Source organism: Pristis pectinata, chromosome 13 (genome assembly GCF_009764475.1).
Source record: "Pristis pectinata isolate sPriPec2 chromosome 13, sPriPec2.1.pri, whole genome shotgun sequence".
Lineage (NCBI taxonomy): Eukaryota > Metazoa > Chordata > Chondrichthyes > Rhinopristiformes > Pristidae > Pristis > Pristis pectinata.
In genome coordinates, this window is record NC_067417.1 from 16,922,479 (window position 1) to 16,950,423 (window position 27,945).

At 39.5% G+C, this 27,945-nt stretch overlaps 1 protein-coding gene across 1 annotated transcript in view; it reads right to left on the bottom strand.

Moving 5' to 3' along the window:
* cdh13 (cadherin 13, H-cadherin (heart)) overlaps window positions 1-27,945 on the bottom strand; it is a 578,498-nt gene that overhangs the window by 88,134 nt on the left and 462,419 nt on the right. Inside the window, exon 7 of the mRNA XM_052028448.1 lies at window positions 26,431-26,571. Coding sequence (XP_051884408.1) covers window positions 26,431-26,571 — 141 coding nt within the window. The remainder of the gene's footprint in view (window positions 1-26,430; window positions 26,572-27,945) is intronic.

A 27,945-nucleotide genomic window follows, 5' to 3' on the forward strand; every position in this document is an offset into this window, starting at 1 on the left:
TTATTACCAGGCCACAATTATTCCTTTGTTGTACTTGGCTGAAAATGACCTTCATTTCACCAACAAGCTGCCCAGGGACCAATAACTACTGGGCCTTGGGACTGCCTCTTTGTGTTTGCGGCAGCCTAGTAACCGTAATAAATCTCTACCCATAATTTTCTTGCTTGGGCAATGAAAACACCAAACCACAAAATCTGTAACTTATTAATCTGGAAATATGTTTGCCAGCAAACATTATCTACTCTTGATAGTTCTGTTACCTTCCCTGTAATTTCCCTTGCTGACAACTTAATTACCACATTACAATCACAATCCTTATTAATCCTATCAATTGAAATAAACCTACAGTTAGGCCTTTATTAAACTCCTCCCATAACAGTGTTAAATCATATTTCTGATTGCACAGTTATGTCCTTGACTATAATCAATTTAATTGCATCTTACACAGCAGCCTATGTATGCATCAGCTCAATGTAATTCAATTCAATAATAATTGGAGTAAAATTATAACTTAACTGCATAATAGCAAGCAAAAGCAAGTCTAAAAGATGTAGAGTGAAATTGTATTTTTCCATATTACCATTCCTAACACGGCATTGAATGTTGTGTTATTTTGAATGGCATACAAGGTATTTTAATAGACAAAATTACTTAAGGCAGGAATTGTATTAATGTACTTCAGTGCATTAATTCCTTTCTGTCCATGTTTTAAAGCCTCAGAATTGCAGTCATATCCTCTTCAGTGAAAATACAGTTACCTTTTGGCAAATCTTTATCTATTTGAAATAAAAAAAAATGTTTTAATATATTCTTATGGTGTACAGTGTGGGCAGTCAGTTCTTAGCATTGTCAATGCAAGTATGTACTCTAGATAACATTGTGACATCTGGCATGTTACAAAAGCAGTTATGGGTTTTGATGACATTGTCATAACATGTTGTGGTCTATTAAAGGAGGTAGATCTGACTTCTTCACCAGAGCTCACCGAATGTAAATTTTTGGTCTCATTTCTTCAACCAGTGTTGGTGGAAGAGACTAATGGAGCCAGAAAGTGGCTGCAAATACAGCAGGCAGGGGGAACAGAGCAAAACTGCAACTTCCTGTGCTTTGTGGAAGCTGCTTTAATACTGAATGCAAATGACTGACAACATATTGCACACAGGTCCTCACAGTTTTGATTGAAGCATGTATTTCAGGAGACACTTAAGTATGAATGGTAAAAATTCAATAGGTTTTCTAATTTCTGATTCATATTGGGCTTTGAAGGACCTCTTCATGTTCTCTATTCAATTTAGGTCTCACTCCATCTAAGCTACTCAGGGAAATTGAGGGAAAATAAAGTGGAGAATTCCTCATGTTATATTCATTTGTGTCAGAGTTTTAACCTTGAAGTCTTCAGCTGATGTCAAATCAAATCCACGCACCTATGACATAACCTTTACTATGTTCAAAAGAAAACTGAAGTAGTAAGGATTAAATTAGCCCCACAAACTTTGAAGTATTGTTTTTCACTTTTTTCCTGATCTTGAACAGTAATTGTAACCTACAATTATTCTACAACAGTGCACTGATGCAAAATGATACTCCTCACCAATGTCATAATGTTAAATGCAGCTAGCATCTATAAATGAGGTCAAAACTCAATGTCAAAAAGATAACCTTCTGAGGAGGGCACCTCAGTATTTGTCATTCTCAGAATTTATGCCTTTACACATAATCTACATATCAGGTTCATTACTGGTTTTAATTTTGTAACATAGTGTGGACATTACCACATAATGGTGGCAAAGATGTTTTCAAAACATCAACTCCTGGGAATCTCTGGTACATGACTGCTTAAAGTGGAAAAGGAACATTCAGGATAGTACTGAGAACCCTGAAGCCCTGCACTTGGAACATGGAGCCCTGCATTATCAGCAGGAGTGTAGCACTTCACAAACTACCCAACCTTCTGCCCTGTCAAGCACCTTCTGCTCCACCTGGGTCAAAATCCACGAGTCTCATATCGGCCTCATTTGTCACATCACAACCCACAGAACTGGAGAGGAAAAAAGTCATACTTGATCCTGAGACTTAACAAGAGAGTATGAATACATCAAAACTGAACACGTGAACTGAACAACAAATGTTAAACATCTGAAAGACTTGAGATGTTGTGGATTTATGAGACCAGTAGCATGCTGGTTTAGAGCTCAAAACACAATCATACTTTGTGGGTAAGTGGGTAAGAATAAGATAATTATAGAATAATGTGGGAAATGTGGATTAATCCACATAGTGCACAAAAGAGAAAATCAGAGTGAAAATAGGGCCAAGGTAGAAAATCAGCCATAATCTGGATGAATGGTGGAGCAGGTTCAATGGGTCAAATGACCCACTCCTGTTTTCTTTATTCTTATGTTCCTAACTGCTAATGGTCCCAAATGGAACCAGTAGTACCTGCCCATTTTAAGTACCAGCAAGTGTCTCTTATGCATAGTTAAACATGAGAGTCCAAATTCACTGAATGATAGTGGGTGCTGCAAGTTTCATATGGTCTGCAGCTGGAGGCAATATTGGGTGTAGGTCAGTACTACTGAGGTTTCTCCAATGTTTATGATCAAGAATCAGCTCTAGACTCTGCACCAGGTCAGCCTTTGCTCAGGATCCAACGATCCCAATGATTTCAATATAATTGTAGGAGAAAGGGGAGGAAAGGAAAGGGAAAGCCAATTCCTTTTCTAAAATATGTTCAGTTTAATGTCTTTTAAGTGACTTTAGATGATTTTATTGTTTTATCTCATATGTTTATACAGTACTTACTTCATTTTAAATAGTTCTTAAACACGAATACAGCCAGCAAAACTGGAGAGAGGTGTTTGGTAGAGTTCTTGTTTTGGGGATTGAGGCTTCTTCAGTGCATTGTTGAAGGCCTAGCCCACATTGTTGGAGTCCAGTCCACCTCCTTCAAACAAGGAAACCTAGTCAGGTTACGGTGTGGGGTGACTGCTGGCAGCTATTGCAGGCAGTGGGCCTGTCTCAGCATGATCTGGCTCAGTGCAACCTCTGTAACTATAAATTATTTCCAGTATGAAATTTTATAACACTCAGCAGTTCAGGCAACTTCTGTGGGGGGTGAAATGGAAGTACCATTGCTGATTTGACTTTTTCTTTTCTGCAGGGCCTTTGACCTGATATGCTAACACTGTTTCTTTTTCTGCAGAAACTGCCTGATCTGCTGAGTGTGTCTAGCACTTTCTGTTCGTATTTTAGACTTCCAGCACCTGTAGTTTTGTGTTGAATTCACAGTCAGGAATGCCAACCTTGAAGACCCTGCCCCTCCCTCCAAAGAGATTTATGCCTGTGTTTTTGCTGTGGATTCTGATGAAAGGTCTTTGCCTGAAACATTAAATGTGTTTCTCTTTCCACAGATGCTGCCTAACCTGCTGGGTATTTCCAGCATTTTCTACTTTTATTTCAGATTTCCAGAAGCTGCAGTTTTTGTTGACTTTTCAGAAAAACAATTTCTCTATTTTTTCATTGAAATTCAGTGGATTTTTTGAATATATCTTGTCCTGAGCATCAAGTAATCTGCTGGAGAGACTCAAGCAGCATCTGTGGGAGGACAGGAATTGTCAGCATTTTGGGTTGAAACCCTGCATCAGGACTAAAACCCTGCATTTGACCTGAAATGTAAACAATTCCTTTCCTCCCACAGATGCAGCTCGACCTGCTGAGTTCCTCCAGCATATTGTCTGTTGCTCCTGATTCCAGCATCTGTAGTCTCTTGTGTCTCTGTCATGCTGAGCATAACTGGCATTATGCTATCTGCTGCTTTTGTTGCAATTTTATACTTTAAGTATGCAACATTTAAAACTCCTTCAAAGCAGGTTTTGATAGGGGAATGTCTAATGTGTGGCTAACAATTAAAACTTAAATTTTCAAGCAAGAAACGCAACTTTCCTGGGATCTGATCTTGTCTTCCAATGTTGTATGTGGGCAATTACTAATAAAATTCTCATGAAATTCTGATTGTAACTTGCATCTGCACAGAGGAAATTGCCTGTTTACCATACTTAATCTCCCATAGGAAGTTTCCAAGTGCTAAAGACAACACCACGTCTAGCTACGACACATATCCTTTTTACTGAAGATATGTGTAAGTACAAGACAAGTATCTGAATCAGCAAAGCATGGAAAGCTAAGGACCTAATGTGAGTAAATTGGATTAGTGTAGATAGGTACAATGGGTAGCCTTGACATGGTGGGCCGAAGGGCCTGTTTCTATGCTGTATGACATTATGACTTGAAAGTAGCTAATGTTTTAGAGTCATAGATTTTAAACAATCATGTTACCAGCCACATGAACCCATGAGATTCACTTATCTATCCTAAATACAGATTTTGTGGGAAGCAATCTCCATTTTGAACTCTCTTGCATACCTTTGGTTGCAGGGTGGATTAGATGTATTGCTGTACAAAACCCTTTTATAGTCTACATCACAACAAATATATAGTATTGTAGAATTTTCTCTCTGTTCCTCTAGCAGCTTTGCAACAAACAGTTGGCCAGCAACAACGTCCTCATCAAGTTAACAGATGTGTCGGGGTAGTAAGGGAGAAGGACTAAATCCTCAGTTTTGTTGGCTGGTTTCCTATTATGTAGAGGGATAGGTAGTGTCATATTCTGGAATATGGAGTATAATATGGCTTTTAATCCATGGGGAGGCACTCTGAATTAGACTATTAAGTAGCTTGTGTGCTGTGCATGAAGATGGAAACATATGGCATGCATCGTATCGGGAATCACCTGCTACAAATGGTCAGATATTAAAGAATACTAACTCGCCAGCCACTGAGAGTGCCATCATTTGGACATCTGTGTCTTGGCAGGCAAAGTCAAAATAATACAAGTCTGCTGGAAGATGCAATTCTCCAGGTTCTGTTCTCTACAAACTGTTCACAACCAGGGGAACAAATATCCACATCCTTTCACTACTTCAATGTGTAAATGATCACCAACAACAATATAATATACTGGTCCACTTAGACTGAAACATCACAGGACAGGTGGCTGAGTTACCACACTGGCAAGTTTCCAAAGCACACCCCTTCCACACTTTGCACAGAAAATGACCCTGCTGTTGTGCCAGTTAAGGATAGAATTGTTGTGCAATAGAAACACAGCGAAATCGGTAGCAGATACTGGTCTGAATATACTGTACTTAAATGCACGTAGCATTAGAAATAAAGTGGATGACCTCGTAGTACAGCTACAGATTAAAAGATATGACATTGTGGCCAACACCGAGTCATGTCTTAATGACGGATATGATTGGGAGCTGAATGTCCAAGGGTACACAGTGTATAAGAAAAATAGGCGGGTAGGTAGAGGGGGTGGCGTGGCCCTGATGGTAGGCAACAATATTAAATCACTAGAAAGGACATAGGATCAGAAGATGTAGAATCCTTATGGGTTGAGTTAAGAAATAGCAAGGGTTAAAGGACTCTAATAGCAGTTATTATACAGGCCCCCAAAGAGCAGCCGCGATGTGGACTACAAGTTACAGCTGGAAATAGAAAACGCATGTCAGATAGACAATGTCAAGATAATTATGGGGGATTTTAACATGAAAGTGGATTCAGAAAGTCAGGAAGGTACTGGATCTCAGGAGAGAGAGTTTGTGGAATGCCTACGGGATGGCTTTTTGGAGCAGCTTGTTGATGAGCCCACCAGGGGATTGGCTGATTTAGATTGGGTGCTGTGTAATGAACCTGAGATGATTAGGAAACTAAAGGTAAAGGAACGCTTAGAAGTAGTGATCATAATATGATTGAGTTCAGTTTCAAATTTGAAAAGGAGAAGCTGATATCAGGTGTGTCAATATTTCAGTGGAACAAAGGAAATTACAGTGGCATGAGAGAGGAACTGGCCTAAATTGATTGGAAAAGTAAGCTGGATGGAGGGACGGCAGAGTAGAAATGGATGAAATTTCTACAAGAAATGAGGAAAGTGCAGGATAGATATATTCCAAGAAAGAAGAAAGTTATGAATGGAAAAATGGCACAAATGGGGCTAACGGGAAAGGTTAAGGCTAAAATAAAAGCAAAACGGAGGGCATACAAGGAAGCAAAAATTAGTGGGAAAACAGAAGACTGGGAAACTTTTAAAAATTTACAGAAAGAAACGAAGAAAGTCATTAGGAAGGAAAAGATGAATTATGAAAAGAAGTTGGCAAGTAACACACAAAAGGATACTAAGAGTTTTTAAATATATGAAGAGTAAAAGAGAGACACGGGTAGATATAGGACAAATTGAAAACTATGCTGGAGAAATTATAATGGGTAATAAAGAGATGGTAGAGGAACTAAATGAGTTTTTTGCATCAGCCTTCACTGCGGAAGATATCAGCAGTATACCTGATAGTCGGGTCTCAGGGAATAGAACTGAGTACAGTCAAGATTACTAGAGAGAAGGTGCTTGGGAAGCTGAATGAACTAAGGACAGATAAGTCTCCCGGACCGGATGAAGTACACCCTCGGGTTCTGAAGGTGGTGGCTTTAGAGATTGTGATTTTCCAGGAATCACTAGACTCTGGCATGGTTCCGGAGGACTGGAAGGTTGCAAATGTAGTTCTGCTGTTTAAGAAAGGAGGGAGGCAGCAAAGGAAAATTACAGGCCTGTTAGTCTGACATCGCTGGTTGGAAAATTATTGGAGTCGATCCTCAAGGACGAGGTTATGGAATACCTAGAGGTGCATTTCAAGATTGGTCCAAACCAGCACGGTTTCATTAAGGGAGGATCCTGCCTGACCAACCTATTGGAATTTTTTGAGGTAATCTCAAGTAGAATGGACAAGGGAGCGGCTGTGGATGTTGTGTATTTGGATTTTCAAAAGGCCTTCGACAAGGTGCCGCACAAGAGGCTGCTTAAAAAGATGAGAGCCCATGGAATTACAGGAAGGATATTAGAATGGGTGGAGCATTGGCTGATAGGCAAAAAGCAAAGGGTGGAATAAAGGGATCCTGTTCTAGTTGGCCGCCGGTTACTAATGGTATTCCGCATGGTTGGTGTTGGGGCTGCTTCTTTTTACACGGCATATCGATGATTTAGATTATGGAATAAATGGTTTTGTGGCTAAGTTTGCAGATGACACCAAGATAGGTGGAGGAGCAGGAAGTGTTGAAGAAATAGAAAGGTTGCAGAGAGACTTGGACAGTTTAGGAGAGTGGGCAAAGAAATGGCAGATGAGATACAATGTTGAGAAATGTGGGGTTGTACACTTTAGAAGAAGAAATAAATGGGCAGATTATTACCTAGATGGGGAGAAAATTCAAAATTCGGAAGTGCAAAGGGACTTGAGGGTCCTCGTGCAGGATACCCTAAAGGTTAACCTCCAGGTTGGATCGGCGGTAAAGAAAGTGAATGCTATATTGGCATCCATTTCAAGAGGAATAGCATATAAATGTAGGGAAGTGTTGATGAGGCTCTATGGGGCACTGGTGAGACCTCATTTGGAATACTGTGTACAGTTTTGGGCCTCTGATCTTAGAAAGAATGTACTGATGTTAGAGAGGGTTCAGAGAAGTTTTACGAAGCTGATTCCCAGAATGAAAGGGCTTACATACGAGGAGCGTTTGTCGGCTCTTGGACTGTATTCATTGGAGTACAGAAGAATGAGAGGGGACCTCATAGAAACATTTCGAATGTTGAAAGGACTGGACAGAGTAGATGTGGCTAAGTTGTTTCCTTTGGTGGGTGAGTCCAGGACAGGAGGGCACAGTCTTAGAATTAGAGGGTACCCATTTAGAACAGAGATGCAGAGAAATTTCTTTAGCTAGAGGTTTGTGGATTTATGGAATTCGTTGCCACAGACAGCTGTGGAGGCCCAATCATTGGGGGTGTTTAAGGAGGAGATTGATAGGTATCTAATTAGTCAGGGTATCAAGGGATATGGGGATAAGGCTGGAAATTGGGGCTAGATGGGAGAATAGTTTAGCTCATGGTGAAGTGGTGGAGCAGACTCGATGGGCTGAATGGCCTACTTCTGCTCCTTTGTCTTGTGATCTTGTGAAGTCCAGTTATCAGGAAGGGGGAAATCAGTGAGCCGTCCTTAATATTGTAATGGATTTTGAAGAATCTAATCTCAAGACATGGCCTAGAAATTTCATCAAACCTTAAATTGGGTGATGGCCTTAAAAACCTTTTTAAATACTAAGGATTGTTTTTGGCTTTGACTTTGCAGCTGTAATAACCATGAGGGAATCAATGTCTCCAATATTACTGTTTAAAACTAGCAGCAATTTTAACACCTGCTAAAATGCACAATGATAAACCAGAATCCAGAAGCTCCATTAGCTAATCCCTGTTCCTCCATGGAATTCATTGCTGCAATCTTTGCAGATGGAATCCATTAAAAATCAATGATTTGTTAAGAACTTCAAACACTTACACATAATTCCCACTGTACGCACCTTGGAAAATACTCAGTAGTAACAAAAGTTTTAGTAGATTACTAAATTATAATTGGTGCTGACCATCTCCCTGCTCTTGAAGGGCTAATTTTACAAATGTGGAGTCTCAATGCCTCAAGTCATTTCAAAAGTCCTGCTTTGCATCAATCTAATTAGCTAATCAGCCTGCCTGTCATCTGCCCCACTGCTGGTTGCAAGGGGTCCTAATTGATGGCATGAAGTTGAAATTGATAATGGAAATGAGGAAATCAATGCTTTGGTGCCTATTAAGCCTTTGTGGGTAGTTTTCAAGGTCAGCCACAAACAACAATCCTCTCCAGCTGATTGTAAAATCCAGGCCAAAGTGCGAGTGATGTATTATTCATTTCAAATCAACATGCTCACACATTAAGACAAGTTGATGTCAATAACTCAAACCTGTGTAGAAGTGCTGATCACTTCAATCGTCTTGTAGATTTCAGGGTGATTGACAGTAATGGTAATGCATAACCTTTGATATTAACTTGGGACAAGATCTTTGATTAAATCTGAGGTCCCTTCCAATAAATTGAATATCATCCAGCAAACTAATAAATACTTGACAAGAGAGCTGATTCCACTGTAAACATCAAATGACTTGTAAGTGCAAAATCATGGGATGTGTAATGAACAAGATAATTATCAGTTGTGATATTGCACAAGAATGCTGCTGATTGGTTCTACACATTTTATTTGTGTGTGTAAACAGTGAGTGATGCCCTTACAAATAACCAGATAAGTTTGTACCTTAATTATAGCAACTGCCTTAACTCAACCCTAACGTTCCTGTGTGATATTTTGAATGCATCTTCCTGATCAGTGGTGATGATGCTGATGGAATGCTCGTTGTCAAATTAGTTTACATTGTAACCTCGTGGAGCTGAAACAGCCAAAATTTACTTTTTAAGTTACCTCTCCATCCACCTCTTTCCTTGTCTCCTCTTTTACACCACCTCTGCTTCCATTATTATATTGTTCTCTTCAAAAATGCCAAGCTTCATGAAACCTTGAGGTAAGGAGTTAACTGACAGACTGTCACACCTATGACTTCAAGTCCAACTGACACCACACCCAAAGTTGACAAGAATTGTATAAGGTTCACAATAAGATACAGTGCAGTGGTTTCCATAAGTGAGACTAGTTTCACCCTCAGTGGCCAACCAGTACTACTTTAGATGAGTTAAATATTAGCAATTTTTTGGGAATTAAATGGGTACCCACAGAATTATGTACTGGACAGGTTCCTTTAAAGAAAAACTGGTTGCACTTTCTAATTATTAATATTGGGAATGATAACTCCAAGCAATGTGTACCCAATGAAATTGTGCAATAATTCTCAATTCCAGTCCACTAAAAATATGTAAAATTCCTTTACATTTCCCATAAAAATACCATGAAGTCAATAGTTTTAACCACACAATGCTTTCCTGTCCAATATTTCCCAGTTTTTGTAATGTTAAAGGCTACCAAGATATTTTAATTAATGCAGGAAGAAATCAATTAGTTTGCACTGCTGAAAATACTAAATATCATTTGGTATTCTAGTTATCAGGGAGAGAGGGAACCAGAAAGTGAGAGAGTATGTGTACGAGAATGAAAGTCAGTGTGAAAGTGAGAGGGATACCTTTCGGTCATCCTTCTAAATTAGATTGTAACCCCAGACCTGGTATTTAGAATGAATTTAATCAGTGTTCAACCTTCAGCTAATAATTTTTAATCATGTCCTTTGATACCGACACCTTTAAAGCAATGCAATATGCCTATGTGTACTACCGTTATACGGGGCTAATTTTAACCTCTAACATGTCATCACACTGCCATCAATTTCATCTACAGTCATTCTTCAGTCATTATAGAACATATCTGAATAAAGTGAACTGAACAACCAACAACAAAAAAAATATTGTCCTTAATCCAAAATTTCTCTTGCTAGGATGGATAACATGAAGGATGGATGTAAACTTTGGAATTTAACAACAATATCCTAGAATTATATAGCACCTTTAATACCCCAAGGTATATTACAGTGGTATAATTCAAACCAATACTTGTTACTTAGCCTGGGGTAGAACAACAATGATTCTTTGCTTTCATTGTTTACTGAACATGCTGGCAAGTACAGTTCCTAATGTAATTAACTTTACAGGTGAAATTTACATGCAAAATGTTTTCTACCATAACTCATTATTCATTTTCTTTCCTAATCTTGCCCTGTAGGACTACAGTATGTATGTGATGCAGTACAACTGTCCCAATCAATAAGATACAAATGGACACAGAAGAATGTTAATGCCCTTGAATAAAGAGCAATATGTGCTGGATCTTGATGTTGTTCCACTTGCTTCATTTCAAATGACAATCAAGTTTCACAGTAGATTTAAATGAGAATGCTGAATAGTATTATTAAATTAAACACCAAATACATGAATAAAACATGTGAAACAGATTTCTAAAAAAAATGCTGAATATAATTACGACACAATTAAAATGAGGCTCCCCAAATTCAATTAAAGACAAGACATTTAGTGAATGAACATTAAGACTACAGGGTAAAGGCTGCATTCTACTGTGTCGGACAGAGCCCCAACATAGTAGTCCTTCCATTTGCTACTTCTAATCCACCCCTTTCTCATCTACCTTCCCTGGTCAGGGCTATTTACTTGCATATCATTTTCCTGGAAGGATTTCCCTCAGCCAAAGTGCTTACAGGCAACGGAGAAGGGGGAAATCCTGCAAAGGAGATCATGCAGAAGGGATCCTGCTGCAGAAGACAAGGTGACCTTTTGTGGAATAATTAATATTAGGAAAAGGTAAGATTCCAGAATTGGAGGAGTCAGTTGTCTTTGTGCAGCAGCGCTTATGGAACAAGAGGGCAGATCTTTTTTTGCCCTGAAATGAATGCCTCCTACAATTGGGCCTCAATTTTTTGTTTCAGCATGGCATCTAGCACAGTCTCTTGTTGGGAACCTGGCTTCTGGAACCTCAGCATAGCCCACTGCAACTATTGGCCTTCAAGGAACAGATGCTGGCTACATTCACAGAGCAATTTTGACAACCACGGAAGTCCTGGTCCCATACTCCCAAGCTGTCAGAGTATGGTTGGGGCCATTGAATGGTTTGAACATCTTTGACCCTCAAAATTATTCAATAATACACAAGACACATTAAAAAAAATGTTGTTAACATTACAAAACTGTTCTTTAAAAAGCTGTAAAGTACAGCCACACACTAAAATAAAATCTGAGAGGTGGGAAATCTGTGGGAGATCATGCTGCTCTGTTGCTTTTCATAAGGAGAGACAACTGGAATCACATGCAGTGCAGGAAGGTGGGATGTCCCCAGGAATACAGATATAAATCCTGGCATTAGCACTAGTGTCAAGGTGAAAGATCTGCCCATTCATCTTTCCTGGCCCCATATTCCATCTATGCATTCTGGCTCTATCTTATCACAATCACTTGATCAATGCCATTATGTCCCCTACCTAAATTACTCTAAATCTCTCTTTGATGCCTTTCCATTATATACTGACATGGCTGTTTATATTCTGTCCTTTACAAGATCTTGCTCACTCAGCACTCTTGTCCTGTACACTGGCCTCCTGTCATCCATTAAATTTGCAAAATTCTTCTTTAGATTATTTTTGCAATTTCCTTCTGCCCCAAATTTCCAGCAAGTATTTCATTCCTCTGATGCTTGTGTATCCGTTCCTCCCTCTAACCAACCAGACATTCAATTGCTCCATTTCCCAAGAGATTAATGCTGATCACCCAATGAAAATAATGAAACATTGCAACACCAGGACTATAGCCTAAAGAAATATTATTGTCTTGTCACATCATCAGGTTTAAACAAACTGATTCTTCTTTTGTAAATTTCTGATCTAAAGGAATGTTATTTTGTATGTGTCTGACTGTAGCATTTCATGCTGTTATCAATAGTGTCAAAACATTCTTTTATGCAGTTTTTGCAATTTTTATAAGTATAGCCAAATTGAGATTTGTGTCTTTTCATCTTCACTGCACTTCTGACTAAAAATACACAGGCGTACAAGCAATTGAAGGCATTTTGGACATAATGGCCTGGAAGTTCTCACATGTACTAATGAGTGCATTAGTTATGGAAGCATTGACAACTGAATAACCATTAGATCTTGTGCCAGTGTTATAAATTGAATGGGTGTAAACATTTTAAGGAAAAATATGTTTTCTTTGGGATTGAAGCTACGTCTGGGTTCTTAGGGAGGGAAGAGAGCCAGTGATTGTAAATCTCATCAGGCCTGATGATAAAGTAAATCATGAATTAGCTAAATGGCCAGTTAGGGGAGGAGAGGTATCAGGTTGGATCAGTAATCAGTTAAATGACTAGGTGAGTGAAGGGACTGGTGGGAAGGGGGGAAATGCTATCAGTGATCATGAATGGATCTTGAGTAAGATCAGGAACAGGTAAGTAGGCTGAAGTGAGGATGGAAATGAGCTCATGCATCGGAGTCCTTGGCCAATTACTAAGGACCAGGCTGATTAGAAGGTCAGTGGGCGGCTGCAGTCGGGGCCTCAAGGTTAGAAGGGGAGATGGGGGGGGGGGGGGGGATTTGAGGAGTCTGTTTACCACAGTTGTAGTAAGAGGGATGTATACATACTAGGTGAAGAAGCTGGTGATCTCGATGGATTACATGGAGTGTTCATGTCAAGTCAGGATTCAACTGAACATTTCAGTATGTCAGTACACATTAAAAGAGATTGTCAATGGAAGCTAGCACTGCTGCTGCAATGTCGGTGATGTGTGAGCAGGTAAAGCTCTCCTCATCTGTTTTTGCAGGGCAAAGATTCAATTTGATAGGCCAGAAATGGCTATCAAAGAGAAAGCTAAACGAGGAAAATATCAAGAGCATAAAAACATTCTTACTGTATTAGCTGTACTCAACAAGTCAGATGCTGAACTACATCCAATTGAGGATAAGGTTCCATCAATGTTGGGATTCATCAAATCCAATCGACTTGACAGAGCTAAAGGGCTACATAAGACTCCTCAACTACAATGAACAGTTCCTGCTATACTTATGCACCATGTCAAGATCTGTACCTGAGTTGCTGAATTGCAAGGCATAGTGGAAGTGAACAAGGAAACAGAAAACTGCCTTGTGAGAGTTGAAGCAATTGCTGTTGAATTCACATTTTCCCGTTCATTATGATCCAGGGAAGCCAGTGATGAATTGCCTTATTTCATTGTACTTTACTGTAAGGAGATTAGTTTTGCATCAATGACTCTTAGCAAAGCTACTCACAACAAGGCAAGGATAATTTCATAGTTGTGTACATAGTGAGGAAGTACTTATATGGCTGGAGGTTTATGATTTTCATGGATCACAAAGCTCAAATTTCCTTAGCCAGAATACTTTGATAGGCATTAACATTGCCAATGTAAAACTATACTTTGGGGTAGAAGAGTGGGCAGCACAATCAGAATGCAAAGGGACTGTGTTAATTGCCAGTTGGTGCAGTTCCTTCTGAGATACTAATCCCAGATGAGATTCTGTCACCTCTGGAATACATGGACAATTCTCCAGTCACAACCCTACAGCTTTGTACCTTATTGAGACCTGACTGTACCCTTACAGATGTGTATGAACATATCCAGCTTGGATGGGAAGGAAAATGTGAAAATGACATATTATTACCATATTACAGAAAAAGGTCATGAACTTAGAACCCAAAATTGTATGGTTCTTTGGAGATCCAGAGTCATTCTGCCATAAGAAAGAGCAATTATTTTGGATCAGGTTCATGGATTGCATGGAGGATACTCAGGTGTCTTGTATCAATCAAGTTGCCAAAAATTTTGTCTGGGGTCCTGAATGAGGCAAACAGTTGGAGGAATCTGTGCGAAAATGTCAATGTCAAGAATGTTTCAAGAAGCCACTTGTCACTCCTCTCAACTGATGACCCTGATTGAGCAAACCATTGTTCATGACATAAGTGGTAGTTTTTCAGATCCAGGTCCCAAAGAGTTACTTATGGTAGACAACGGAAGCAACTTCAGTGATGCTGAATTTGTTGAATTCCTCAGCGGGAATGAATCAACCATTTGTGCAGAGATACAGTGTATATATCTGCACATGTATCTGTATATATGTGTGTGTGTATATATATATATATACACACACACACACACACACACACACACACACACACACACACACAGATACATGTGCAGTATCTACTTAATTAAGATATTACACAAGGAATTGGGTTACCTGGATGCATCATTGATTGGAGTATACTAGTCTCATTTTTGCTTCACCTGAATAATGGATATATAATGAAGTATCTTCAAGGCCACCTGAGACATTGTACATCATAATCATCAGCTCAACCAAATGAGTATATGCCTCGAGATGCGCTGCTACCAGCTACCACAGATGTTCCGGCACAAACAGAGACATTTCATTCTCAACATGTGAAAACTGCCAAGTAGGTTAAATTTGTGAATTGGAAAGGCACTCTTTATGAAAGGCAGGATAATCCAAGATGGATGTTAATGATGAACAGAAAACTCCACTCTTAGGTCTACAGTATTCAGCTTTAGAGCTTTTCACATCAACTATGATGAAATTCTTTGAGAGGTTGGTCATGGCTAGAATTACAGGTCTACAGCAGATGCAATCTCACTGGCTCTCCACTCAGCTTTGGAGCACCTAGACAACTGCAAAACGAATGTCAGGCTGCCGTTTATTGATTACAGCTCGGTGTTCAACACCATCATCCCCTCAGTACTAATCAACAAGCTTCAAAACCTGGGCTTCTGGACCTCCCTCTGCAACTGGATCCTCGACTTCCTTATTGGGAGACCACAGTCAGTACAGATCAGTAGTAACATCTCCTCCTTGCTGACAATCTACACAGGCACACCTCAAGGATGCGTGCTTAGCCCACTGCTCTACTCTCTCTACACTCACGACTGTGTGGCTAGGCACAGCTCAAATTCCATTCTATAAATTTGCCGATGATACCACTGTTGGGCAGGCATGGTAGTATAGTGGTTAGTATAACGCTATTACAGCAACAGCGACCCGGGTTCAATTCTGGCCACTGTCTGTAAGGAGTTTGTACATTTTTCCCGTGACTGTGTGGGTTTCCTCCGGGTGCTCCAGTTTCCTTCCACATTCCAAAGACGTACGGGTTAGGAAGTTGTGGGCATGCTACGTTGGTACCAGAAGCGTGGCGACACTTGCGAGCTGCCCCCAGAACACTCTACGCAAAAAGATGCATTTCACTGTGTGTTTCGATGCACATGTGACTAATAAAGATATTTTATCTTATCTTGTTGGCAGAATCTCAGATGGCGATGAGGAGGCGTACAGGAGTGAGATAGATCAGCTGGTTGAGTGGTGTCACAACAACAACCTTACACTCAATGTCAGCAAGACCAAGGAATTGATTATGGACTTCAGGAAGGGGAAATCTGGAGAAGACACACCAGTCGTCATTGAGGGGTCAGCAGTCATAAGGGTGAGCAGTTTCAAGTTCCTGGGCATCAACATCTCAGAGGAGCTATCCTGCGCCCAACACATTGATGCAATCACGAAGAAGGCACACCAGTGGCTCTATTTCATTAGGAGTTTGAGGAGATTTGCTATGTCACCAAAGACTCTTGCAAATTTCTACAGATATATGGTGGAGAGCATTCTGACTGGTTGCATCACTGCCTGGTATGGAGGCTCCAGTGTGCAGGATTGAAAGAGGCTGCAGAGGGTCATCGACTTGGCCAGCTCCATCACGGGCACAACCCTCCCTGCCATCGAGGACATCTTCAAGAGGCGGTGCCTCAAGAAGGCGGCATCCATCATTAAGGATCCTCACCACCCGGGACATGCCCCCTTCTCATTACTACCCTCGAGAAGGAGGTACAGAAGCCTGAAGACCCGCACTCAGTGTTTCAGGAACAGCTTCTCCTCCTCCGCCATCAGATTTCTGAATGATCCATGAACCCATGATCACTACCTCGTTACTCCTCTTTTGCACTATTTATTTATTTTGTAACTTATAGTAATTTTTATGTCTTTATGTCCTGCACTATACTGCTGCCACAAAGCAACAAATTTCACGACATATGCCAGTGATAATAAACCTGATCCTGATTCGTTAACATGCTTTTTGATTTTTTTTATAGACTATTGTATGTATTTATCAAATTAAAGAGAGGAAAGAGATGTGGTAACCACAGGGCACTGGGACAGTCGGAATAATATCAAATATGCTATTACATTTGGAATATGACTATCTAGTATGCAGAGGTCCATTCAAATTAAAAACAAGAAGCTACTCACATAGTTTGCACATGTTGGAATGTCTCATGATGAATTGGGACTTTGTATTGTTTTCACGTGTGTTTGGATCAATTGAATAGTGCCATTTTGACAATGCTCTTATAGAAGTTTAATCTGCAATGGTTTGGATGTCCAGCAAGATCAACACAGATCTGGATCATTTCAGACAAGCAAGGAAATCAAATTTGTGTTATCCAAGCCCAGTTCCTTCCAAATCACACATGTCATTCATATTATACTAATGACTTCTTATGAAGTATCTAATATGGAAGATCATAAATTTATATTTATTTTGTGTGTTTGTGTGTGTGTGTGTGTGTGTGTGTGTGTGTGTGAACTTATTTTGACAAAATTGAACAAGTATGCTCAGGTACATAGTGCGAACATTATTATAACATTGTGCTCCTGTGGCTGAAAAATCAATAATGGCAATTGTAATTTATGAAGCTTGTGAATGACATTGGAAGACAGATTTTGGTTCCTTTGGTGTGATATCTTGTGCTCCTCAAGGCAAAGGATATTCCCTTTTTAGCATTCCTTGACAGCACTAAGTAGTTCCAGACCGTGTGGTGAGAATAAAAACAAGGAAAAATAAATCAGTTCCAGTCACAGAAAACCATCTCCTACTTTTTCCCCACAGTAACTGTACCTGTAGTGTCCTAATGAGATTGACACTTCTATGTTGTGGGTCTACACCTGTTAGGAGCTATCTACACCTGTCTACCCTGATGTGCATTTACCACTGACAAAGAGAACACATATGTTTTGATAGTGTGTCTCACGTGGAGGGCTTGGATATCAGTCTGAGTTACAGATATAAAAAGGAATTGACTGTTTTACTCACTGAAAAGGATTATTCTTGTTCATCAAAACACACCAGAAGATAAAATAATGGTACACCTTCTTAATGCACTGCTCTTTAGTATTCTGCATAATATACGTTTTTACAACTTTGTTGACCAGTAACAATGAAAACTAATGGTAAGAATGCAGCAAAGAAATACCTATCTAAAAAAATTACATCTGTTGAGTTGGGAATGGGAAAGCGAGGAAAGAAGTTAGTTTTAAGTTCAGAGAGGATGGGAAGGGATGGCCAGGACAAAGGCAATATCTCAGATAGAGTGAGATCATGGTAGTCATGGTTATAATCTGTTCATAAAGCTTCTTTGCAACTTAAAACTAACTTGTTTCCTCTCTTTTTTGATCTGATTAATCGCCTTAGATATGAAACATTAACTCTGTTTCTCTTTTCACAGATGCTGCCTGTCCTGTTGAGTATTTACAGCAAATTCTATAAATGCCACTCTTTATTTTTACTGATGTTAGAAAATGTTCCAAAGATCTTTCCAGCCAAGAAGGTTTTTCTGAGGCATAGTCTCTATTGTAACATGTGGTAAGAAACAGCTCTTTTATGACAGACATATTCCCACAAATGTTAAGTTGATACTGATTAGGTGCTGTGACTGAAGTATAAATATGACTCGAGACACAGGGGATGACATTTCTGCTGTTCTTCACAATAGTACCAGGAGATCATTCACATACACATAAGACAGCAGATACGACATCGGTTTAAAGTCATTGAAAATTGTAAAGTGATGACAAATCTGTCAGGATGGTTGAGGAAAGGTCAACTAACAAAATACTGGAGGAACTCAGCAGGTCAGGCAGCATCTGTGGAGGGAAGTGGACAGTCAACGTTTCAGGTCAAGACCCTACATCTGGACTGAAAGATAGAGGGGGGAGGAACCCAGTATAAAGAGGTGAAGGGAAGGGGTGGAGTGAGAACTGGCAAGCACTAGGCGGGTCCACATGAGGAGGGGTGATACACAGATGAAGGGTCAACTGCTTCACAAATGCCCTTACCTGATCCAGCCTATATGTGAATCCATTTCTAAATCACAATGGTTCAATCTCATCTCCCCTTTCAAATGATTTAGCAAGCTACTCTTTTCATCAATGCACTACCACCCTTTTAAGGCAAATAGGGCCTGGACAATTAATGGCAACCCTACCAGTGTCACCTTCATCATTAGAATTTTTCATAAAAAGTACTGACAAAACAGAAGTCATTTTTAAAGCATTTGTGATCTCTTGAAGTTAAAACAAAGAGATACCTACATAAAAGGCGATTAATAAATTAAATGAAAGTTAATTCTCTTATAGATGAAAGAAGAAATGATTGACTAGCTTGTCCAGGTATTCAAGAAAGTCACTCCATTCCAATGTGTTGAAAAAGCCTTTGATCGCAGTTGCTATATCAGAGGCAAAACCAGAAGAGAAAGAGGCCAATTGAAACATATCAGGCAAAGAAAGGTTTTAATAAATAGGAAAATGCAAAGATTGTGGTTCTACTCCGAGCTAAACTGTCCCAGTTGTTCTGCAGTTTGAGTCAGGAAAGGTTTTGAGAAAGATTTCCTTTGTTATTAGTATTTTCTTGTAAAACATTTGTATCATTTGAACTACATAATTCTGATTCTAATTGTTGCTGTGCATGTCTCACTGTATTGTGGAATACACCAATGCAAGAATTCAAAGCAATTTTCACCTCATTTAATGTTAACAGTGTGTCTTTGGAGCAATTGAGCAGGTTTACGCAAAAAGTTAAGGATATCTAGTTCAAGTCACATGGGAATTCCCCTGTTATTTCCCTGGATCCCACTGCAGTCCAATTTAGATATTGAGCAATGTGAGTTAATTCTTAGAAACATATGGAAGCAAGCCACTTCACTAAGCCCAACTATCAAGGGAAGTTCTGACTTTGTAACAAGCACCTATCCCAGAGAACAAAAAGAACTTAAATTTACATCATGACTTTTGCCAGCTTAAAGTGACCTAAAGTTCTCTGCAGCCAATGAAGGACTTTCGAAGTGAAGTTACTGTTGTAATGTAGGGGAATGTGGCTGCCAGTGTGCATATAGAAAGAACCCATTGGCAGCAATAAGGTAAATAAGCAGTAGCATCCCAAGCCCATTGTTAACCTGGGGTAAATGCAGATGGAGACTCAATGAGCTCACAAAAACAGAAGGGTGAGAATAGCTCTTCACATCTACAGCTCTCTTAACAGCACCTGACAACTCTCATTCATTCCTTCCTTCAACACGTCAATTATTCTTTCCCTGCCATCACATGGTCCCTCATGTTGTCTTCATGATACCCATACAATTCCTATCATCGTCACTCCTAGTCCACACAGCTTTTAGAGTCATAGAAATAGGCTCTTCGGCCCACCATGTCCATGCTGAACTTTTTGCTCATCTACACTAATCCCATTTGCCCACACTAGGTCCATATCCTTCTATGTGTTGCCTGGTTATGTGCCTGTATAAATGTCTTTTAAACGTAGTGATTGTATCTAATCTCACCACCTCATCTGGCACCAAGTTCCAGATATCCACTACTCTCTGTGTAAAAGTACTTTCCTCTCAAGCCCATTTAAACCTATGTCCCCTTGTTTACCCCTTACATGGGAAAAAGATTCTGACTATCAACCCTATCTATGCCTCTGATAATTTGATATACCTCTATCAAGGTCACCTCTCAGCTCCTTCGCTCCAGGAGAAACAGACCCAGCCTATTCAATGGCTCCCCATAACTTAAGTTCTCCAATCCAGGCAACATCCTGGTGAATCTCCTCTTCACTCTCTCTAGCATAACCACAATCTTCCAGTAGTGTGGTCTGATCTAGCCAGTGTTTTGTAAGGTTCTTTCTCCATGTCACACCAAACAATAATAAAGTTCTCCTCTGGTTTCTTACAGTCTGCACAACAATCTCTCCTCGCAGCACTTACTCTTCATAATCATCCATTTGAAATCTGCACAATACACGTTCATAAATGTCCTTGCCCCATTCTGCCTTCATTTCTCACTTCAATTCATGCTCCATACAGTGTGTAAAAAAATGAAAAGGACTAGATAAGGTAAACATAAAGGTTGTAGTTTTCTTAGCAGAGAGGTTACTAACTAGGGAGCATAGACTTAAGGCAACAGCCAAAGACTGAAGAATTATTTCTCATCTAAAAGGTGGTGGGTGACCCGAATTCATTGCTTGAAAGGATGACGGAGGGAGAAGCCATCACATTTAAGAGTATCAGAGCAAAAACCTGATATGCTACTAGGTGATAAAATGAGGGTGAGAAACTAGGGTGAGGTTGACAAGAATTTTTTGCAATAATGCAATAACCTGCAGAGCAGGTGGAGTCTGGTAACTCACCACAGCGGGCTATTGATATATGGGTTCATTGCAGCAATCTTTAAAAATAGGAAAATTTGCATTTATCTGGGAAGCCTTGTTCCTCCTTGTTTTTCAAGTATCCATGCTGCTTGCTTTTCAAGTATCCATCTTCTTCTGCCTTAAAAATATTCAATGATTCTGTTATCTCTGTGCGTTCAGGAACAGAATTCCAAATATTCATGATCCTCTGAGAAAAGAAAATCCACCACTGTCTTAAATGGGCAATCCTTTAATTTGAAACAGTGACCCAGATTCTACATTGCCCCATGAGGAACTATCTATCCTATCAAGACACCTCAAGATCCAAAATGTTTCAATCAAGTCACCTCACATTCTTCTCAACTCCAGCAAATACAAGCCCAGCCTGTTCAACCTTTTCTCATAAGACAACCTGCCCATTCCAGGTTTCCATCTTGTAAACCTCTGAATTAATGTCAACACATTAATTTATTCCTGAAATAAGGACAATACTTTATCCAATCTCACCAAAAGCCTCTACGACTGAAGCATAACCTCCCGATTTTTGTATTCAATTTCCATTGCATTAAACAATACTTCCTTGTTAATTTTCCTGTCAAAATGGACAACTTAACATTTCTCATGTTATGCTCCATTTGCCAGATCTTTGTCTGCTCACTCAACCAAGCCATATCCCTTTGTAGCCTCCTTAAGCTCGCTTCACTATTTATTTCCCTGTCTACCTTCACGCCATCAACAAAATTCATCCAAGTCATTTATGTAAATTGTAAAACACTGAGGCACCGGCACTGATCCCTGAAGCACACCACTGGTTATATCTTGCCAACTAGAAAAAGGCCCATTTACTTCTTTTCTCTATTTCCTGTTCACCAACTAATTTTCAATCCACATTCATCAGTATCAGAAAACTGCACCAGGTTAACATTCCTAAATGTGTAGAGGAATATCTTTGAATGCAAAGCAATAATTAAACAACAAATTTTTAAATCATTGACTGAACTGGGTCATGGGAGATTTTTACATTTGATAGCTCAGTAAAAACCTAACCAAAAACAATACAATCAGTGCAAATTTGAGCACAATTTAGTTATTGTTCACTGATTACAAGAAGAATGAAAGGTGTTGGCCTTTGTGTACAAATGATGCTGAGGATGTGGATGTAGATAATAGATCATGGTTGGCTTTGAGGAGGCAAGTATTCACATGCTTTGGAGACACAAGAGGCTGCAGATGCTGGAATCTGGAGCAATAAACAATCTGCTGGAGGAACTCAGTGGGTCAAGCAGCATCTGTGGGCGGAGAGGAATTGTCAATATTTTGGATCGAAACCCTCATGAAATATCGACAGTTCCTCTCTCCCCATAGATGTTGCTTGACCCGTTGAGTTCCCCTAGCAGATTGTTTGTTATTCACATGCTTTATTATGTATCTATAGTAAAAGACTGAGTTGCTTATTCTGTATCTCTGTGCTGGTGAAAAGATTAAAATAAAAAGATGTTGGTAATACAAATAAAATGCATGATTTTGGAAGAACGCATACAGTGGTAATATTGGCCGGGACATAAACGCCCTCAATATTTGCATGCTGCTGGTTGGAAGAATTTCATTTATTTTCAGCTGTTGTTTGTAAGAACTGAATGACATACAAATTTAAGGAAGGTATTGCTGATCTAGTAATCCTCATCTTGGAAATGTTTCTGGGCTCAGCAGTGCATATGTTGCTACAGTCAGGGATCACAGGGGATTGGGAGGAGATTTCCAAATCATTAATGATGTAAAATATCTAAAAGCATTAAAATGTTAAGAAATTGAATTCAATACTCATTCAAATGGTTGAAATTAATTAAAAACTTCTGGAATAGCTCACCAGTGCCTTTACTTCCTCAGGATGCTAAAGAAATTTAGCACGTCCCCTTTGACACTCACCAACTTTTATCGACACATCATAGATAGCATCCTATTTGGATGCATCATGGCTTGGTATGACAACTGCTGTGCCTGGGACCACAAGAAACTGCAGAGAGTTGTGAACACAGCTCAGCATGTCACGGAAACCAGCCTCCCCTCCACGGACTCTGTCTATACTTCTCCCCGCCTTGGCAAAGCAGCCAGCATAATCAAAGGCTCCACCCAACCCGGACATTCTCTATTCTCCCCTCTCCTATTGGGCAGAAGATACAAAAGCCTGAAAGCACGTACCACCAGGCTCAAGGACAGCTTCTATCCCACTGAAATAAGACCATTGAATGGATCCCTAGTACGATGAGATGGACTCTTGACCTCACAATCTGCCTTGTTCTGACCTTGCACCTTATTGTGTACTTTCTCTGCACTTTCTCTGTAGCTGTGACACTTTATTCTGCATTCTGTATTGTTTTACCTTGTACTATCTCAATGCACTGTGTAATGAATTAATCTGTACGAACTGTATGCAAGACAAGTTTTTTACTGTACCTCAGAACAAGTGACAATAATAAACAAATACCAATTCCAATTAAGGAGATTAAAGAATCAGTACAAGGTGATGTGTCCCAGTTTTTGGATACAACTTCCTTCCTTTTGGCTGTTTATCTTAAAAGAAAATAACCTTACACTAATTTATATGGTAATGAGCTTTCTGCACAGACTCTAAACTCCATCTGCGAGTTATCCAATCCTGGCCCCTTATCCTGTTTTAACGTTTTCAGCACAGACACAGGCCATTTGGCCCAACTGGTCTGTACTGGTGCTCGTGCTCCATTTGAGCCTCCTCCCACTTCATCTTTTCCCACTTCTACCAGCACAAGAGCAGTTTACGAAGATGCTGGAAAGGCTCAGCAAGTCGGGTAGCCTTTGTGTAGATGAATAAAGTGTATTAATGGGACAGGTTGTGAGCCACTCCACGCTGAGTCAAGTAGCAGACCAAAATGTACTGTGTCGAGCGGTTGGAGACTCTTTGCATTTGGTCCCTCAGCCTCTTGCCAGCATGGTTGGTACATGCAGCATTGCTCCATTGATTTGAATAGGATAATTGACTTGGATCTGTGAAGTGGTTAAAATCGTTTTACTTCATTTAAAGTCACCTTGATGTTTTTAATTAATTTCTATCACTTAAACATGCTTATAAGCTAAATTCTTAAATTTTAATGTTTTAATTATTCTAATAGATTTCACATAACTAAAAAATGAAATTATTTCCACAGTTTTTAAACCTCTATTATCATATGAGACATCGAAAGCAGTTGAACAGTCTTCTGACAGCAGACTATTGAGGGGATATATGGCAAATATAGAGGGGGCTGGTCTTGTGGGGAGGGGCTTCAGGATCCTCTCACAAGATCTGGTTGCTGCTCGTGAAGTGTTCTGGAAGATATTTGAAATTAGGGGGCTGAGAAAAGTACATGTGGGTAAGGGAATTGCAGGGGTTGAGGTTAAGAGTAGATTGGATCAAGCACAATCTGGTTGATTGTTGCAAGTTAATCCTCTTTGGCCATCAAGTACCTGAAATCCTAACTCCATAATTGTTTCCTTATCTGCAGAGTTTCTCAATCATTTTCTGTTTCTTCATTTCAGATATCCAGTATTTCACTATTGTGAGTAATTACTAATGCTATTAAAATCTCATAATTTCTGGAAAATCAAAACCCATTTCTAATTTATAAAAGTGTCCATTATTGGCTTTTTTAAAAACAGAAAGATTATATTAGCTTGAGAAAGCATTGCCCAGTCGCACTGTGCTTTTTATCAAGGTTTCAAAATTAAAAATCAATTTTTATTTGGAGTTGAGTATGATAACAATTGTTTCATTTCACTCAGAAATTCAGGCAGGCACATTTGGCCATGACCCAGCCTTGCATCACAATTCAATTTTCCCATCGTGCACACACATTACATCATTCACTGGGTAACATGTCTTTTTAGATGTTGTAGGTGATCTTAACCGTGTTGTCCTGGGGCACCTGTGTTGGGGGATTTCAAAGACAATGTGGTTTTCGCATCACAGTGCTGAACTGGGTGATCTTTGTGATAAATTATAGTGTATCCCTGTGTTACAGCAGTTCAGGTAACAGAAATTCGCCCTTACAAAACTCACATTTGTTACCAAAAAAATTGAGATACAGAGTAAAAATTTGCTTTTACAGAATTTATGAGAAAAAAATAAACACAGAAGGTATACAGAGAACAGAACTAGTTTACCAAGGACAACAATCGCGGGCTCCTGGTTCATAGCAGGAGTCCACTTAAGAGATTTGCTTTGGGAACTGACAAGGCAATCTCTTCCATTGATACTTGTACTATGATACTTTATCAAACAATGTAACCTCCATTTTTAGTTACTTAAACCTACAACCCTTTCTCTTCTGCCTATAATACAATCAGAATTCATTTACCTAGAGACCGCACGTCTGCAGGGGGATTTCTGTTGAGAGAAAAACTTCCCGTAGGAATGCATCTCCTCTTAAAATATGGGATTCAATGGAAAAAATAGGGATTGCGTTATGGAAAATCCATATATACAATTTTTCTTGGAATGCAACCCCTCTGTACACTGTACTTACATATATCCTTGGGCCAAGCCTACTCAGACCACATTGTCCCCCCCCTCCACTCAAAACACTGGGCTGACTTTCTGAATGACCTGATTTTCAGCCCACACATGAATCCCGTGAATATGTGATGCAGTCCAACCTTAACCCCCTCCTCATATTTGCTGTTGGTCCCCTCTCAATCGTCTACCGGCCTCTCCGTTCTCCTGATCTAACAACATCTGCTGGTCCTTCCTCCTGCAGTCTTCCAATAACTTTCCAACCTTCCCTCATCTCAGTCCAAATCACTGAGCCCCTCCCTCCAGCCCCACCAACCAAATGCTGGTCCCCCACGCACCCCTTCCTATCTCATCCCTGCTCGGACCTGTGCTCAATGAGTTCCATTTTTAACTTCTAAAATGCGCAACCTCCTGTCTGTTGAGCCTGTAGTATGGATACCACTAAAGTTTTATACCGTGGGTCATTGACCAAAATGATCATTTTGCTTTTGTGCCACTGTGCACCCCATTGGGAAAATTTGATTTTCTTGGCATAGTTTGAGGGCATTTTTTGAGCATGTGCACAACAAGGACCTCAGCTGTCGTCAGTGCATATCAGTGGATTAAGCCTGTTCTTTATCATCAACCTTTCAGGTGTTTTAGCAGACAGGTTGTATTTGCTTATTAGTTTATAACCATTTCCAGCAGCATCTGATTAATTGGGAGTAAAAATAATTTACGTGCTCATATACGAAAGGAGACCAGACATTGTTCCCACATAAATATAGAGTCCAGAGTGCAGATGCAATTACCACAATCAACATTTGCACTGAATACTGCTAAAAACTGATGAGTAATTCAATTTCCATCGGATCCATCTGCTGATAGAAAGTAACTATGGAGATAACTGCTTACCATAGATTTGGTGAACACTGGTGCATGGTCATTCTTGTCATCGATGATAATGGTCGCTGTGGCTGTGCCTGTCAATCCCACATCACTGCCGGCCATGTCTTTAGCCTCCACAATCAACTCGTATTTGCATACTTCCAGGGTCTAATAGAAAAAATAACAGACATCAATATTAAAATATTGAAATATAAATAGAAAATGTTGGAAATACATAGCATTGAATAGCATCTGTGGAGAAATAAACAGTTAATGTTTCAGATCAATGACCAGCTGTCAGCATTGAACTTCTTGCGTAAGATTTGAATACTGTTTGTTTATGCCAATGTCAGACGATGCAACTTCACTGGGATCACACGTGGCATAAATTAAAAGAAAAACAATATACTCAGGGGTATGTAGGGAGAAATATATGTGGCTGCTGGAACTCTTGGAGGGATATTTCACTTCATACTCCCAATTTTCACTCAAAATCAGAGTGTATAACAAAATAGCCTTTTTAGTGTGATTGCATTCCAGTTTACAAGAGGACCTCAAGTATATTAGTTACTGTAATTATTGGAAAGGACAGAGGAACTTCATCAAAATGTATGATGGACTAAGTCTGCATAGTGACCACCCCTGATGACAATTGTCTGAGTCCACTTGGAGCTGTGTTCATTGACCCTTAAACTGCAGTCAGAAATCACAGAAAACAGAGCTGGCCCTTGTTGATGACATTTAATCTAATTGCTATAAATATAATCTGATTGCTATAAATTTCTTGACCTCAAACAAATAAGTTACAGTAACAAAATAGTCTCAAAATCCACAGCGTTTCCAGCAAACTCTAGCGCATCTCTCCTGGATTCCTTGCAAAGACTAAACTGTGGAAGAGTAACTCTTTAGCAGTTAACATCATCCTGAAGACATTAACAGTACTTTATATCCCAAGTTATTTTTCATATAAGGCAAAGAACATACAAGGTCATAGAACTAAGGTGGCAACTCTCAGTATTAGATTACCTGGCAGAGTCAATTTTCAAACATTTCCATTATACATGGATTTTTACTTAGTAAGCTGTTTTATAGCTAGAGTTAAATAGAAGCAGCAAATAAATGGGACTGGAACAGCTTCACCGAATAGTTCACAAATCTTAACTAGGCTTTGCTTACTTGTGTTGAAACACAATTTTAAAATCTACTTCATGCGCATTAGTTTCTTTGAGCAATATACAAGCAATTTGCTTGACTCATTTTCTAAAAGTGACACAGATCCATAAGGATAATACAAAACTTAGAAGTGTGGTAAACAAAGAGGAGGATCATAATAGACTCTTGGAACAAACTGAAAGGCTGGCTGAATGGGCGACAAATAGTAGATGAACAGAAGTAATACACTCTGAAAGAAGGAACAAAGAATGACAATATAATCTAAATGGCATAATCTAAAGGTATGCAGGAACACAGCGACCTCAGAGTATATGTGCATAAATCCTTTAAAGTGGCAGACCATGCTGAGAGAGTGGTTACTTATGCAAA